At 40.5% G+C, this 17242-nt stretch overlaps 1 protein-coding gene across 2 annotated transcripts; it reads right to left on the bottom strand.

The window, feature by feature from the left end:
* Window positions 1-13125: 13125 nt before the first annotated feature.
* LOC109204052 (uncharacterized) lies at window positions 13126-17242 on the bottom strand. 2 transcript variants are annotated; one of them, XM_019364221.2, is made up of 6 exons: window positions 16056-17242; window positions 15635-15961; window positions 14657-15010; window positions 14407-14544; window positions 14253-14311; window positions 13126-14107 (listed from the first exon to the last, which is right to left on the bottom strand). In XM_019364221.2, exons 1-6 carry the CDS (start codon window positions 16096-16098, stop codon window positions 14009-14011), a joined length of 1020 nt encoding a protein of 339 aa, XP_019219766.1. In that variant the 5' UTR covers window positions 16099-17242; the 3' UTR covers window positions 13126-14008. The 2 variants fall into 2 exon arrangements, with proteins under 2 accessions (XP_019219766.1, XP_025766123.1); XM_025910338.1 differs by having other exon boundaries at window positions 16052-16074.

The raw sequence follows: 17242 nt of genomic DNA, 5'->3' as shown, positions 1-17242 counted from the left end.
TTTTATCAAACACCAGAAAATAGAAACATGGAAACAGAAAAGGCCTTAGCTAGCTGTCAATTTGAAGCCAGGACCGCCTTGCTATGAGGCATAATAGTCACCAGATGTCACAAAAAAACCCTAAAAAAACCTGATATCTTCCTGGGATGGGGCCACTTAAAAAATGAAGTGATGAATCCCAATTTGTTTTAAAGTGTCCTCAATATGTACGGAAGGAGGAAATGTCAGGAAAGAGGTACGCGCTGCCCCATCCGTCGACCCTAGAACTTCACATGCAGGCTTCACATGTAACACTTAAGGTCAGATACCTCAAGCTCAGTACCTGAATGACTTGCAGTGGTAAATGGAACCATGAATTCTGCTGTCTACCAAAACATCCTGACCTCAAGCTGAAACACACTTGGTTTCTGCAGTAGGACAGTGATCCAAAACACACCAGCAAGTCCAACTCTGAATGGATTAAGAAAAAAATGAAAACTTGGGAGTGCCCTAATCAAAATCCTAACCTGAAACCGATTGTGATACTGTGGCATCACCTTAAAAAGGTAGCTGATCCTCAAAAACCCTTCAATGTTGCTGAATTACAACAATTCTGTGTCTCCCCGGCCGGCTCAAACACGCTATAGGTATTTGTTGTTGTTTTTCCTCCCTCACTCTTTCTCTCTCTTCTGTCCCTCTCGCCTTGGCGGAGCTCACTGTGGGCTCCACTCTTGGCCAACACACCTGCAAGCAATTGCTCACCAGTGGCACATTATTCTTGCCTCTCCCGGCCACCATTTAAGACGGTGGCTCAGTGTTTCTCGTTGCTGGAACATTAAATGTCATTAAACGTTTGGGTGTAAAATTATCTCCAGTGTTTCCTTCGTGGATTTCCTAGTGTTGATTCTCTTGTCTGTCTAGATTCCCTGGTTCCACACATGTTGCCCGTCCCTGGGCTACCCGAGCGTGAATTACAAGCGTGAAAAGGAGCTGGAGGGTAGAGGGCCTACCCCGGGTTTACTCTGGGTTACTGGCCCAAGCGGAGGATCTTAAGTATCTCCGGGTCTTGTTCAGAAGTGAAAGCAGAAAGGAGCAGGAGGTTGACAGACAAATTGGGGCCGTGTCTTCAGGGATGCAGATACTGCATAGGTAAAGCTAGAGCTTAGCATTAAAATGTAGCTCTTGACTTACTGCTCAATCTACATCCCCATCCTCACCTATGGTCACAAACTCAGTGACTAAAAGAATGAGTTTGCGGATACAAGTAACTGTAATTCATTATTATCAGAATGTCCTAAAACCTCCCTGAAAAGCCTTCAGTTAATTCAAAATGCTGCAGCAAGAGTACTGACAGGGACTAGAAAGAGAGAGCATATTTCTCCTATATTGACTTCCCTTCAGGGGCTGTGTCCGAATTCAGGGGAAGGATGCTTAAAATGCCATATTTGGAGGCGATGACGTCACAGCGACGCGACGAGGACTGTCCGAATTCAAAGAGCACTCAAAATGTGGCGACAAATGTGTCCTACTTTTCCGCGAATTTGAGGGTTAGTCGTGTCCGAATTCAGGGGAAGGATGCGCCAATGCCATATTTGGAGGCAATGACGTCACGGCGACCCGACGAAGGCTGTCCGAATTCAAAGAGCACTCAAAATGTGGCGACAAATGCGTCCTACTTTGCCCTGAATTCTAAGGATGGTCCGATGTATCCTTCATGTCCTACTATATCCCAGGATTCATTGCGGGTCATAGAGGAGATTTGTTTCTGTCAATGGAGAGTTGTATTGGTAGTCAGTATAAGCTTTTAATGATATAAGTTTGCATATGATAGAATACTGTATGTTGACCTTTTGATGACTTAGACTGTTGTCCACTACAAGACTGTTTTATAAATTCTTTCTCACAGCGATAATAGCTGAACAAGCAGGAAGAGGAGAGCTGGACACTTTTATCTGCACTCCCTAACAAGAAGAGGGGCTGCATCCTTCTGAATCTCACAACACACACACATACACCTAAACCACTCTTATCTTCACTCCCTACGCACTAACTTTCCTCTGCCTATGAATAGACGTATTCACTGTTGTATTATTTTTGCATATAAATAAAGACAAGTGCAAGAACAGAGCGCTGATCACAGGGCCCCCACTCTGTTGTGAGCGTTCTGTGACCGCCCTTGCAAGTAAAGATCTACAGTGTGTGTCTCTTCACTCTTAGACTCTCAGCTGAAGAAGTGTCATTTAGAATAAATCTCTTGACAGTTTCTGATAACGATGGTGGTCGAAGCAGGAGAGGAAAACACTTTCATATGTAAGTATATGAAAATCTGGTTGTAGAAAAGTTAAATTGTTATAGCGGTCGTTTTGTTAAGCTTTGGGCATCTGCATAGACATGTTTTTTCTTTAAAATAACCGTAAACCAGCTTGTATCGGGGGTCCCGCGATTTTTCATGTATTGCCGCTTACATACAGCTAATTTTTATTTTTTCGAATTAGTGATATGTTGTGGGGAACAAAGACCAAACGGCTTAATTTATTAAAACGAGGAGAAAACGATCACCTCTTCACTGGGGTGAAGAATTGGGCCGCTACGGCGTGGATGTACAAGAATAAATCAATGTACACATCGTATTCATATGAGTGCGGTCCTATTAACCTTCATGCTGTACAGCAGCGGTCCCCGACCTTTTTGAGCCACAGACCGGTTTATGTCAGACACGGAGCGGCCTTTAAGGTATCGCGGATAAATACAACCACATAAAATGATCCGACCAAGACAAAAACTGTGGTATTTTGTAAATATAATAATAAACGTGAATGTACTGTGTAACTGTGTAACTTTATTAGAAGCGTCCTCCTGAAAATGCGCCAATATTGACAGTAACATCCTCCTCTCTGCCACTTAATGCTCTCTGGTCGCTATGGTAACGTGTAAATATTTCTTTCAAAATAAGACACACAACTACAACAAGGGAAAGACTCAGGGAAACCGAGTTAACGATAAAACCCCTGAAAACCATAAATTTCACACCGGAGCCTTAACTCTCGTGGCCCGGTACCAAACGACTCACGGACCGCTGCTGTACAGAACCTGTGATGTCCAGACGGTGTTCCTCTGGTGTTCTGCTGTGAAAACCTTTGGGCTTAGGGATTAACATAGTTGCTGTTACGACCCGGCTCAAAAGCCGCAACATAAAAAAGGAGACGAATACCAGAGTGAGTGTGAGAAGAGGTTTTATCTTAAAATGGCATAGCAGGTTGGCTAAAACGGCTGGTGCCACCAAGGCAAAGACAAGTGAGCTCCCCAGAAGCTTGCCTCAGGTATGGTTTTATCCACACCTGACTAGGTGTGGCCAATTAGCACCAGCTGAACACATTAAGATGATTAGGGGCTGCAGAGGGACGTAACACCTCCTCCCTCAAAAGGGTTCCTCTAGGACCCCTAAATTTATTAAAAGCCCCTCTGAAGCCTTCAGGTCCTTGACCCGCAAACCTGAAATAAAAGTAAAAGCTAACAGAAGCACAGTGTTCACATTATAGTTGGCATCTGTAAGCATGGATGGGCATGAGGATTTGAAGTTGCCACACTGAACACGCACACAAAAAGTAACATGTTACCAACACAAAGGAACACAACAGTCAAACCCAAAATGATTACCTGACCTACAACACAAAACCAAGAGTAGGAACAAATAATCACAACTAAGTGATCTGTTGTCTCCACCACACAAACAGTCACATACAAGTGGCCCTATACCACAACAAGTTACTCTAATCCAAAAAGTTCAGTAAAGAAAGCACACTAGTGACCAACCACAAATGGAGAGCTATAGCCACACAATGATCACATCAAGGGTGGCTCAGCACCCCTCAGTGTTACTGCCATCACCTGGCCAACAACACTCACAAGTGATCCAACAAAAGTAGCCATATTCCCCACAACACTAAAGGTCACGGCACAAAACACTCACCTCATGAGGATCTCATCAGCATCCATCAACACTGACATATTAGATGCACACACAGTACACATTATGCCAACTTAAAAACAACCTACCTGCCTCAGCTACAAGACCATAATTAACGAATGTCTTAACCTCCTGCCAAGTTTGGTGCCACTAATTAACTGTGAGCAACTCCCATCCTAAAACGCTAAAAACAAAACTTGTACCCCCACCCAGGATAACCACCAAACACAAAAAACTGAAACAACAAAGCAAAACAACAAACAAGTGCTTCGATGGAAGGGCAGCACAGCCACCCAGCTGAAACACACTTACTAAAGGGATGTTACTCAATCACAGTGAACACCATCGCTCACCCACTTAAAAGTCAAACAAACTGATATTCAGACTCCACTAAAATGTCCAAATGATCCCGGACGAGCCCCCACTTATGCTACGACCCGGCTCAAAAGCCGCAACATAAAAAAGGAGATGAATACCAGAGTGAGTGTGAGAAGAGGTTTTATCTTAAAATGGCATAGCAGGTTGGCTAAAACGGCTGGTGCCACCAAGGCAAAGACAAGTGAGCTCCCCAGAAGCTTGCCTCAGGTATGGTTTTATCCACACCTGACTAGGTGTGGCCAATTAGCACCAGCTGAACACATTAAGATGATTAGGGGCTGCAGAGGGACGTAACAGTTGCCATGGTGTCCTTTCTTCTCTTATTTGTTGTGTGTGATCAGGACAATTCTGGAGAAGATGGGCCTGCAGGGGAAAGTCACCCCCTTGCAGGCCAGAAGACATGAGATAACTTTAAAGAATACAAAGTACGTATGTGTGTTATCAAGAAGATAATTCTCAAGAACACAAGTTAATAAATGTGCAATTACTAAGAGTTGTTGTGGTGTTTTTATTTGCCTGCTGTCATTTTTTATTTCCTCTGCCTTTAGGATTGCAAGTATCCAGGCTCAGGAGAGGGGGTCAGTGGGAAGCCCACTGTTGCTACTTGGCCCTGGTTTGCCCTCATGGATGAGGTGATAGGACAGATGCCTTCCATTAAGCCTCCTGTCCTAATTTCCTCTCTCTGAGGACACTCCAGGGCCAAGCTCAGCAGTGGGTGACCAAAACGACAGCGATGACGAAGTGGCTTAGCCACCTACGACAGGGAGAAAGAGGAAAAGAGACGGGGATGATGAGCTGCCAGACCTCATCAGAGAGGACATGAGGCAGCAAAGAGAGGCTGAGGAGAGGAGAGCAGGGAGAGGACGGACAGACTGTTTTCACTTCTTGAAAGATTAGTTCCCAAATGAGTTATGTATTGAGAAATTTATTTATTTGAATATATTTGTTACATTGTTATATGTGTTGCATTAGTTTAAAGGTTTTATGTTATTAATAAATTGATTCAAACAAACAGTAATTGTCACTGAACTCAATTTGATTTACAGGCATTTGTAACACGTATGAACATGACGCTAACTTTGAACAATATTACTTGGATATTTATTTGATAGCAATAAAGTAAATAACAATAACAATTAAACAAGAGTATTTCAAATACACAGTATGTAAAGATGGAAAAACAATATTTTCAGTTGTTCACACAGGATTAACCTGAGTGACCTGTTCCTGGACCGTTTCTTTAACAACTGTAATAGATTACAGGAAGTCTCTGGCAGTGTTGCTGAATCTGCCGGAGCAAGATCAGACGTGGATGGGCTGCTGCAACTGAGACCTGCGGTTTGTCTTTTCTGGTCGGTGAGTGGAGAATCACACAGGGAGCTTTAGGATGCTTCCTCCCACTGTCCACTGCATCCTCCATCCACAGGGTTTGCAGGGCTGGCTCACTCATGGCTGCCACACCACTAAGATGTTTACAGAATATCTCTTTGGCTCTCAGCGAAGGCGGTCGCACTTTTCCTCCTCTCCTCCTTTCCCCTATCTTCCCTGCTTAGCTGCTTATGTCCTTGTCTTGTCTCGTGTTTTTTTTTCTATCACTTTCCTGGAACACTCTCTCACAGTCTGTGTCTAAAAACCTAAAGAGAACTATGGATTTGATCAACTGGTCTCTGAATGCTATTGACACCCTCTTCTCAACGAGAAGTCTGGGCTCGGGAGAGCCCGAGTGCCCTGGAGCGACCTTCCCTGCCGGATACGCGATGGACGGGTGGCAGAATTGGAGGATCGTGTGCCTGGCGGGACTGTCGATCGAGGACGCTGAAGATATCTACCTATTCGGAACCATGATAACAGGGTTCTTGCTGATCGGAGCTGGCTTGGCCCTGGCTTATCAGAGAATTAAGAAAGCGGAACCGGCTGTCCAAACCGCCACAAAGCTGCCCGCTGAGATTGAATTGACGGGACGAGGTGCGGGTTTTCAGAAAGGGCTCACAGACGGGGACGTGGTCAAGAGCTTGGAGGCAATTGCGGCTGCAGTGAATACTCAGAATAACATCTCTGAGCGGATATTGGGACACATCAGGGAAGAATCCGCTCAAATCAACAACTATGGGCGGAAGTTGGAATACATCACGGATCAGTTGGCTACGGTCGCGAGGTCTCAGAATCTGATCTGTGAGCAAAAGAGTGACAAGATCACGGAATTGAAGGTAAATAACATCATGGAAAAACTCGCAGCTATCCAACGGGTGATGGAGGGACCAGTGTCGGAGTGCTAAAAGAAACAGCTCGAAATTCTCATGAGTTGTTGGAAGACAATCGTAATCATAATGTGACTACCCTCCGGCGCCAGCTGTGGGCTCAAGGCTGGAGCCGATCAAAACAATCCCTGATAACGACTATGTTGAGACTGTTCCTTCCCATCCCATGCAAGGCCACCTGGGTTGGCTGGTAGACTGTTTACTTAGCCTGGCAGGGCGAAGGACACTGTCTCCGCTGAACTATGGACACGCACACACATACACTTACACTGATAAGCATACACTGATCCCCTTCCCTTTCCAAACGCCTTCGATGCTTCGATGCCGCGCTGGAATGATAGCGCTGTGCAGGGCGGCTGCTGTGTTCGCTTCGGATGACTCCTCACCCCCCACCCATCCCTGTGGCTTGTCATGTCCTTCATAATGTTGTGCTGTGGACATTCATGTGCTTTTTTGTGCAGAGGAGTTTTTTTGTTTCCTGTTCTCATGCTGTCCTATCATGGAAGCACAGCATGAGTAGGGGTCTCTTTTTTTCCTCTTGTACTTTCCCATTGTAATGTACATTTCAATGTTTTTTCTCTAATGCTACCAATCTCCGACCTGTATCCCCATGTAATGTCTGTGTTGTATGTGTAAGGTCGGGGGGGGGTCCCATTTCACTGCAGGGCAACCTGCATGTGACGAATAAAGCTTTGATTGATTGATAAATATGCAAGCAGGAGATGGTGGATGCTATATTATTAGTATAATACTTGTAACTCTGTAGCAGACAACAGTTTGATAAAGTGCTATGTAAAAAAACAAACAAAAGATTAGATTCTATACATTTCAAAGATATTTAGTTTATATATTTTATATGATACAGTACATGTGTGAGAATGACCGATGTTGTGGCAAAAAATGATCGTCTGCCAAAAACTGATTTCCGTTTTTTGCCCTAAGCTGATTGCTCGTATTTAACCTGCTATGAATAACTTGTTAGTCTATAATACATGTCAAATGTTTCCCTCATTAATGATATCAAGTCACCTACCACCAGCAACATTCCAGCAACAAGGTAGAAGCTGCAATCAGTTTTTGGCAGTGACTTTTATATATCCTTTATTTATCCAGTTTAAAAAAAAATCTTATTGACATTAGAAATTTATTTTTTAGGAGTAATCAGGCCAAGAGGACAGCAGACAGCGCAACAAATATATCAATTGTACCTACATTATAAAGTTATAAAGATACTTGAACAACAGGTAATTGTTGTATATATAAAACCCCTTAGTAAACCATGTTCACCGAAGTCTATTTACCAACATACATAAAGATATTACACATATTACACTCGGAAACATTGGAAATCAGTTTTGGCAGGCGAACACTTTTGGCACAACGCCGGCGATATTTCAATTATCCGTGTAATTAGCTAAGTAATTCCTAAATGCGTGTAGATTAAAGGAAATTATTTTACCTGGATATGATTGTCTCTGATGAGCCTAAGGTACAAAACGTGCGGGCGGCGACGATAAGGTTTTTCTAGCTCCTCGAGAAATAAAATTGTCCAAACAACGGAGCGACATTTCTGGGTCCATTTTAAAGTTTTCGCGCTGTGGCGCTAGCGTCCGGAAAAACACGCAAGTAAGGGCGGAGTTGAAGGCTAGGAGGTTGTCCACAGCCCATCTGTTATGTTGGACACTCATTGTTTGTTCAATAAAGTTTCTATGGAGAAAAAAAGGGGGCTGTCCAGGCCTTCTCACTTCCTGACTACCCGTCCGTCTAAGGACACTACCTTGTGACGTAGGTAGGTAGTGTCCTTATGAGCATCCTTCCCCTGAATTTGGACACAGCCAGGGTCTCAGAAATGAAGGAATTGAATTCAAAATCCTGCTCCTCACATACAAGGTCTTAAATAATCAGGCCCCATCTTATCTTAATGACCTTGTATTACCATATCACCCCATTACAGCACTTTGCTCTCGCACTACAGGCTTACTTGTTGTTCCTAGAGTATTTAAAAGCAGAATGGGAGGCAGAACCTTCAGTTTTCAGGCCCCTCTTCTGTGGAACCAGCTTCCAGTTTGGATTCGGGAGACAGACACTATCTCTACTTTTGAGATTAGGCTTAAATCTTTTCTTTTTGTTAAAGCATGTAGATAGGGCTGGATCAGATGACCCAGAATCCTCCCTTAGTTATGCTGCAATAGGTCTAGACTGCTGGAGGATTCCCATGATGCATTGAGTATTTCTTCAGTCAGTCCTTTCTAAATCACTATCTGTTAATAAACCTCTCTGCACTGAATCATACTTGTTATTAATCCCTGGCTCTCTTTCACAGCATGTCTTTCATTTTGTCTTCCTTCTCTCTCCCCAACCGGTGGTGGCAGATGGCCGCCCCTCCCCAGGTCTGGTTCTGTTGGAGGTTTCTTCCTATTAAAAAGGAGTTTTTCCTTCCCACTGTTGCCAAACTGCTTGCTCATAGGGGGTCATATAATTGTTGGGTTTTTCTCTTGTAGGGTCTACCTTGTAATATAAATCGCCTTGAGGCAACTGCCTATGACTGCCTGCATGAAGTGCCATCAGCTGTAAAGGACTACAACCGCTTTATAGAAGGAGTTGACCTGTCAGACCAGCTGAATGGCTCCTATTCTTCATGGTGAAATAGCAGGAAGTGGTATGTGACAGTGCTGCATCACTTTATAGACATTGCTGTCACAAACAGCTATTTGGTCAGCAAGGAGCTCTATGGCAGACTTGAGCAGCAGTCAGTGACACACCACAATTTCCATAAGCAGTTGATTGCTGAGCTCTGTCTGGGCTCTGCTCACAACCAGTCCACAGGAGCTACCAACAAGTCCCAATTGCCATTGTTGAAGTGGTACCTGGTCAAAAAAAAGCCACAAAGGGGCGCAGGAAGTGAAAGCTGTGTGGGAAGTGCATACCCTTCAGTATGAGGCATGCAAAGTGGCTTGGTGCATTATTGTGGACAGGAACTGTCACAGGGCCTGTCACACCTCCACCACTGCTACTGAAGAATAATATTTGACTGTTCCTTTCTGTCTAAAATTTACTGTGACAATTAGAAGTTTGACTGCACTATTGTAAATTATCTTTTTAATGCTTTTTATTGTCATGTTGCCAAATTGCGCAAAATATGAATTTATTTATTTTTGTTTTTGCTCCACCGGGGCTACTGAACATTAATATTTGACTGTGCCTTTCTGTATATAAGTTCCTGTGACACTTACAAGTGTGATTGCACTGTTGATAACAGCTTATTTTGATGTTGTCATGTTGTCATGTTGTCAAATTGTGCCCGATATGCATTTTATTGATTTTCGTTTTTTGCTACAGTTTATAAAAATGATTGTATCTGACAACTGATTTTTTGTAAACACGCAAAATAAATTTTATGTGGTTTGAAAGGACTTTGTGCAGCTTTTTTCATTTAAAATTTTGAGCTATGTCACTTTGATGTTTTTGTATCAAGATGCATGGCAATGACCATGTGGCAAAAGAGGGTTTTCCAGGGTAGTTTTCATTTTTAAATTGCAGGTACTGGGACGTCAGTGGTATGGAAGGAGAGACTGAGGTGCAGGTGCAGACTGAGACCAGGAGAGAAGGTTTCAAATGGACCAGTGAGAAGCAGTGACCATTTCCAGCACAGCTGACAACCCAGAGAGGACTTAAGGCAGAGGGCTGTACCACTTCGCTTCCTAGAGATCATCATGAGGAGATTTTGAACAACAGTGAAATCCAAAGGTGGAAAGTGATCCTACGGTGATGTTGAGGAAGACTACAGGGGTGTACGACGTGCTCTGCCCTTTCAAACTACAGCTGCGTTGGAACAAAAACTGAGGGATGAAGAGAGCATGCCAAGCTCCAAGAGTGACAGCGCAGAGGGAGATCAGCGATGGAATTGTGATTCTGTAAACAGCACAGACACAAGGAGCCATGACCGTAACCGGAAATGACTGACAACAATTACACTGTCTCCAGGCTTTATTAAATGGAAACTTCCACGACAAAAACAAAAAACGTTGTTCAATTTTTTTATGGTATATTGCACTTTTTTTTTTTTTAGCAATTTCTATAGTTACTATGGATTTGTTACACACATGTTATTAAAATTTGGGACATAAGGGTTGTATTGATGTATAGTAAGTTGAAATACTCCAAAAGACATGGCACTACAGTATGTAAAAATGTAAAGGTAAAGTCTGGACTTAAAGGGTTTTAAGGATATCAGACACTGGTCATGTAACTTGGACTTCAACACTGAATATGATCAAAATGAATGTGATACCAACATACTCTGTTCATTTTTCTGTTCATTTCTATTCCCCTTATGATCCCAGACATATATTTTAGGTCCTGGAATAAGATTTACATGGGCTGGCAAAAGCCTGAAGGTCCAGTATAAAACCCTTCCGTTAAATAAGGAATAGAGAGAATTGGGCTTTCCAGAACTGAGGCATTATTTCCATGTTGTACAAGTCAAGTTTTTAGCATGTGTTTGCTGTCCTCACTACCAAGCAAGATGCAAGGACAGAGAAGCCTATATTAAAACTACCACAGTTCAAACATCATTAGGAGATGGTGGCTCATTTTCATCATATAAAACAGCTAGTTGAGGTGGTTTGAGCATCTGGTTAGGATGCACTTTTCCTTTTGGGAGGTGTTGCAGGCATGCTCAACTGGAAAGAGAACCCAGAGTATACATCGAACCAGTGGGTTCTGGGTATATTTCTTTTATATTTCTCATTTTGCCTAGGAACACCCCAGGATCCCCTAGAAGGAACTGGAATTTTTGGCTGGGGAGAATGTCTGAGGTACTCTGCTTAGATTATAACCCAGTGACCCAACTTTGGATAAGCAAAAGATAATTGATTATTTCGCTGTCATTTTCCTCAATCCAACATTTACTGTACATATCGAGCAAGATTACAAGAAAGCATAATTCAAAGAGAGATATTGAAATACAGGTCTGGAAAACTCTCATTGGAAAACTGCTACTAACTATTAACCGCTAGTATCTTGATATAGTAATACACCTCACTCTCACTGAGGACTACAAATAAATAATCTCTAAAATATTCAAGAGTCTGAGGGATAGAAATGAAATGAATAGAGGATACATTAAGGATAAATGGGAAAAAGAATCAGTGAAAAGTGCACAACACTTATCCACAAGCTCAATGAAGTGGAGAGTATTTGGTTGGAAAAACTTTTGGAAAAATTTTTTTTCACCCTCCATATGAGAAGAAAATTTTCAGAGTCATCAGAGCCATGTTGGAGGCAGTAAGGAACTTGGACACCAATCACATTCCCCGCCTCTCACCCCCAAATGGTTTAAATCAATTCACTTCACTTTCACTATACTCAATATTTTCTCTCAATATTATACTCAATGACAGGGTAAATGTGCAGATGTTTGGCGCTCAGCATACAGAAAAGACAGGTCAGCATACTATCCAGCTCACTGATGTTATTCACTGTCACTGCCATCACTGGATTTGCAGTGCCTGTAACTTCCATTCCTGCTTTGAGCACGGATCTCTGAATCTCTGCTGCTGTGCTGGGGAGACCCTGCGAATCCAGCTGTCTTTTCTGTTCCCTCCTTCAAACCTCACTGTCACTGCCCTCTTCCTGCTGCTCCTGGCAAAATTCATGGGCTCATTGTTGTTACTGCTATCATCACTACCAAAGAGCTCACATTTCTCTGGTCCTCCCCTCACTGCTCTTGCTACTTTGGCTACTTGCCTTACTCCTCCTCCTCCCCCGTCTGCTGCAGGGGGGTGTATTGAACAGATGACAGCCCCTCGCTGTGCCTGGTCCATCTGGAGGTTTCTTCCTCTTAAAAAGTTTTTCTTTTCTACTGTTACCAAGTGCCTGCTTATAGGGGGTTGTTTGATTGTTGATTTTTTTCTTTACTATTGTAGGATTTTTCATTATAATATAAAACACCTAAAAATGGCTGTCTTGTGTGGCACTATATAAAGAAAACTGAATTTAACTGAAAATTAAATATATTTTTGTTACTTATTGTTATTATTAGTAACCTGCTAAATAAATAAATGATTTTAAAAAATGTATTGCTTTCACTTTCACTCTCCCAGTGAGTGGTTCCTCATTGTTTGGCTAGGTGCACTGAAATGGGGAAAATCTGACTGGTAACTGAAATGTTTGGGTTTGTAAAGCACTTTTAAAGCACAATTCTAATTGATTCTGGCAAAATGATCTTTTTTAACTTGGGGCAGCTTTCAACATACTGGATGACAAGCACTTCTGTCATTTCCAGACAGTTCAGCTAAAATGATCTGTTACGGGAGCCTTTGGTTGATGTTGTAGTTTCTCACCATGCATCTGACAGACACTTGAGGATAGCAGCTTTCAAAGCGAGTAGCTTTGAAAGTAAGGCTCCCCAGTAAATGTAATATGTTATTTTTACAGTGAGCTAACAAGCTACAGATACTCAACAATAATGAAAAATATTATTTATTTTATTTGAATACAATAAATCAGAAAATTAAACATTTGTAACTTAAGTTGACTGCTTCCAGCATATTGTATTTTTTAAAAACCCATCACCAATTTTTCAGACAAACCTTTGTATGTTAACATAGCCAACAGTCACAAAAACCTTTATGTGGCAGAGAGCTGTTTCAAACACTGAGACCTGGCCATTATGTTTTTTATTATATTGTGAATGCTTTGCCATGGGTAACACTTCCACTAAGATACCTCTGACAAGGGGCATAATTATCTTTTCACACTGCTCCTATGGTGTTAAAAATCATATGAGTTCCTGTTCTGTCAGTATACCAGCTGAATCCCAGATAATACAGAACAGAGTGGTAATCGATAGTAGGGGAACCAGGGCTCTGGGCAAAATACGATGAAACTGCCCTGGTTTTTCTGCCTGTACTTGCAACAGCCTACATATGCAATGTAGCTAAGTGGGAGATCCTATGTCAAAGATTTGCATAAGATCTGAAAGCAAACACTTGCAAGTTGTCAAGAGTTTTGACTGACAACAGAATGCACAGCAAACACACAAACATGGTTAAACCTGAGACTGCACGGGCCTCTTGTGGTTCTTACACTTCTTACCTTAAATCCTAATAACATCTTGTTCTTGATGGTTAGTCACAGTGAAGCTGCTGCATGTGGTTTTGCCAATTGTCACACAAACTATTCAATATTGCCAAGATTATAAAGAACTTTGTTATCAGTTTTAAAATGTACTTTTTACATTTAAAAACAACTATTACAATGAAGCAAAAATGATTCTACAACTGATTAATGTACACATTTTTCATTTAAACATAGATATGGAAATCGCAGTTGAGGATCATCAGGCACTTGACACACTGATCCTACAGACAAAAATTTCTAAAATTCATCCAAATCCACCATAGGTCCGAAGCACCATACAGGTTTAGTCATTAGGCTGTACTTGTATATCTCTTTCCATCATCATGGCTGTCTTAGTCAACCTGAACACAACCACAGTATGAAGCCCTGTATCCTGTGAGATCTGAAAAAAAAATATATATTTCACAAAACTGTGAGATGACAAATTTTTTTTTTTTCTGCTGAAATATATGTGACAGTGTTATTAGATGAAAGTAATAACAATAGTGTTACAATGTATGTATGTATGTATATTTAAAATAACTTACCTTCTGATTTAGTTGATTACTAGTGTTCATGGTATAATTCAGTTGCACTGCTACAGCACCTGAATTAAAGGAACCGAAAATAAAAATAAGATTTACTGAAATTCAGAATATACTGCAAATTAAGTATAGATAAGTATAAAGGAAATCTGATTACCATTTGAAACATTGTATGCCTTTTTGTTGATCATATAGCTCAGTAAGGCTATAACCATCAAACTTATTGCCAAAACAACACACAAAAGAAACACAACTGTGTTGATCACCTGAGAATCACCAAATGAAAAAATGGTGTCTGAAAAACAAAAGGATCAAACACGAAAGGTTAATCGCTATGAAGTGTGCCACCTGAAAACTAGAAATGCTCTGAAGATCTGAAGATGTATATATTGCAAAAAAGCCGTTACTTTCAATATTCAATTTTGCTCCATTCCCAAAAATGATATGTCCACATGTTGCCACAGCACAATAGTAGTTTCCAGAATCAGAAGAGCTGATCTTGTTCTTTGAGAAGTTGTAGACACATTTTCGAGGAGAATAAACATCAGACTGCCTCTCACATTCATCACCACTGCTTCTATGAACGTAAATCACACTGGGATATGTTTCATTCATTCCTGCTCTGAACCAGTACACATCCTCTGGACATGTATTCTTCTGCAGGTCAGAGAGGACTGAACACTGTAGAGTTACTGAGTCTCCTGGATATATCGGAGCTGATGGCAACTCTTGAATGACAATGGGGATGTCAGGTTCTGGTCCTGGAAAATAATAACAACAACAAAAAAATTGCAGGTAATTAAAACCACTGCAAGAATTGTTATTTTTCACAGTCATGAATTAAGCTAAACTTATGACACCAACTGTCCCTCAAACTTATGGATGATTCTTAACAAATGTATTATTCCACCCATCATGAAAACAATTAACAGAAATATTTTAGCAATCTGCCACAAATTTGTTTAAAAGCAAAAGTTATATTGTTATTTCAGCAAACTGAATTCATGTTGTTATACACTCATTTAAGCTGACTTCTGTTCAGGAATGCAAGTAAATAAGATTGGGTATCTTAATCAAAATATAGTAAAGTACTTTACTATATAGTAAAGTACTTTACTATATTTTCAGCTTTTTTGTAAAACAGTATTTAAAAATGCATGTATAATATTGATATTTTATTATAAACATATGTTTGTGCATACTGGTGCATTATCCAACAGAGAAACATGAAAAATCATTTTGGTAATAACTAGTAATAATTAGTAAGTACTGTTAATTAAGGGCAGCTGTGGCATAAACCTTACAATGAGTGGTAGTTTAATAAATGTGTTAATCAAAATAAATTAAAAGTTGAGCATCAATAAGAAGAATATTGTGTCATTTACCTTTGACTCTTAGGAAAGTAATATTCCACTGTGTTGTTTTGAGTTCAATCACTTCTTTACAGTAATAGAAGGCAGTGTCATTGAGCTGTGTTTGAATTATATGGAGAACAAATGTTCCTGTTCCCTGCTTTGCCATAATACGAGGAGTTTTGTTAACAGTGGCATGATCAAAAGTGTAGGTCGCCCCTAAGACTTCAGGCAGATTTCCAGCAACAACTCGGATCCAAAAAAGTAATCCTGACAAGTTAGACCGGCGACTACACGTCAGAGTCACATCTTCTCCAAGAGGAACATTTGTTGTTACAAAGCTTTGGTCATCCATGCATTCTGAAAAATAAAGTCAATCCTTTACATTTATCCAAGCGTAAAAAGGTTACAATTACTGAAACACAGTGAAAACTGAACACATATGCATACTTACGCCCAGCTGTCAGTAAAAGAGCTATGCACAATATGATGAACATTTTCTGGTTCAGACCTCAGTTAAAATTAGATTTCACTGCAAGATGATTAATCTTAATGTGGTTTTATCAAATGGGAGGGGACAGTGAGATGGGAGGTAACCATTTTAAAACAATCTGATTGGTCTGTAATAGTGTTAGCTTTTAAATGTCTTTCCGAAGTTAAAAGTATCTCATTGTCTCCAATGAACATACATGACACGAGCAGTAACAGGACTCATAAGTAACACTCTGGAAAAGATTTCCTGTTCAAAATTTCCAGCCATGTTACAAAGAGAAAAGTTCCAAGACATCACTTTTTGCTTAGTTGCTCTATTGGGCCAAAAAAGTGGCTAAATATTACCAGAAAAAAGGAAATAATGGAAAATTGTATCCAAGATTTTACATTATAATTCATGATATAATTTTGATTATTGATAAACACAACATCATCAATACAGGAAGACGAAAAATCTTCACCAAAACACAATACAGACAATGCAGGTTCCGTGTCAATCGTATGTCAAGAGAAAAAGTAGTATTTTGTGATTTTGCAGCAATGTTAAGGTCAAAATGTCCAAACTGTAAAAAGGCTACATGAAAAGAAAATATTGCTTCGTTTATTTTGGGCTAAACTAAAACCATGAGAATTTATATAATGTCAGAACTTTCTTTTGGTAACATCTTACACACGAGTCTTTTATTCTCTTTGCACTGCTGCCACCATTTGGTGGAAGCTGGTTTATTAATTCACTAAGAAACTTTAATTCAAGTAGCAGGTTTTTTCTTACTGAGATGCTTTTCTGACTGATGTTAGCTGATATTAGTAGATTTAGATTTTATATCTACATTATTTTGGATAATCTTTGAACCCACTGGACCAAAAGTAATCTGTCTTTAATATCCCTACAGATTACTTTTGATTTTTTGCTTGTTTACATGCGTTTTCCTGGTCTCTCCCTGCATCTATACTAGACAATTCATAAAAAGTGACCCTTGATTACTTTAAAAGTAAAAAAAAAAAACTACTATTACAATTACCAGCCATAGTTTGAGTCATTTTTTGTCTACCCATCTGTACTTCTAAGTAGTTAATAATTTTTTTATCAAACACCAGAAAATAGAAACATGGAAACAGAAAAGGCCCTAGCTAGCTGTCAATTTGAAG

Source organism: Oreochromis niloticus, linkage group LG2 (genome assembly GCF_001858045.2).
Source record: "Oreochromis niloticus isolate F11D_XX linkage group LG2, O_niloticus_UMD_NMBU, whole genome shotgun sequence".
Lineage (NCBI taxonomy): Eukaryota > Metazoa > Chordata > Actinopteri > Cichliformes > Cichlidae > Oreochromis > Oreochromis niloticus.
Note: the sequence above shows the minus strand (reverse complement) of the source record. Positions and strands in the feature narration are given on the sequence as shown.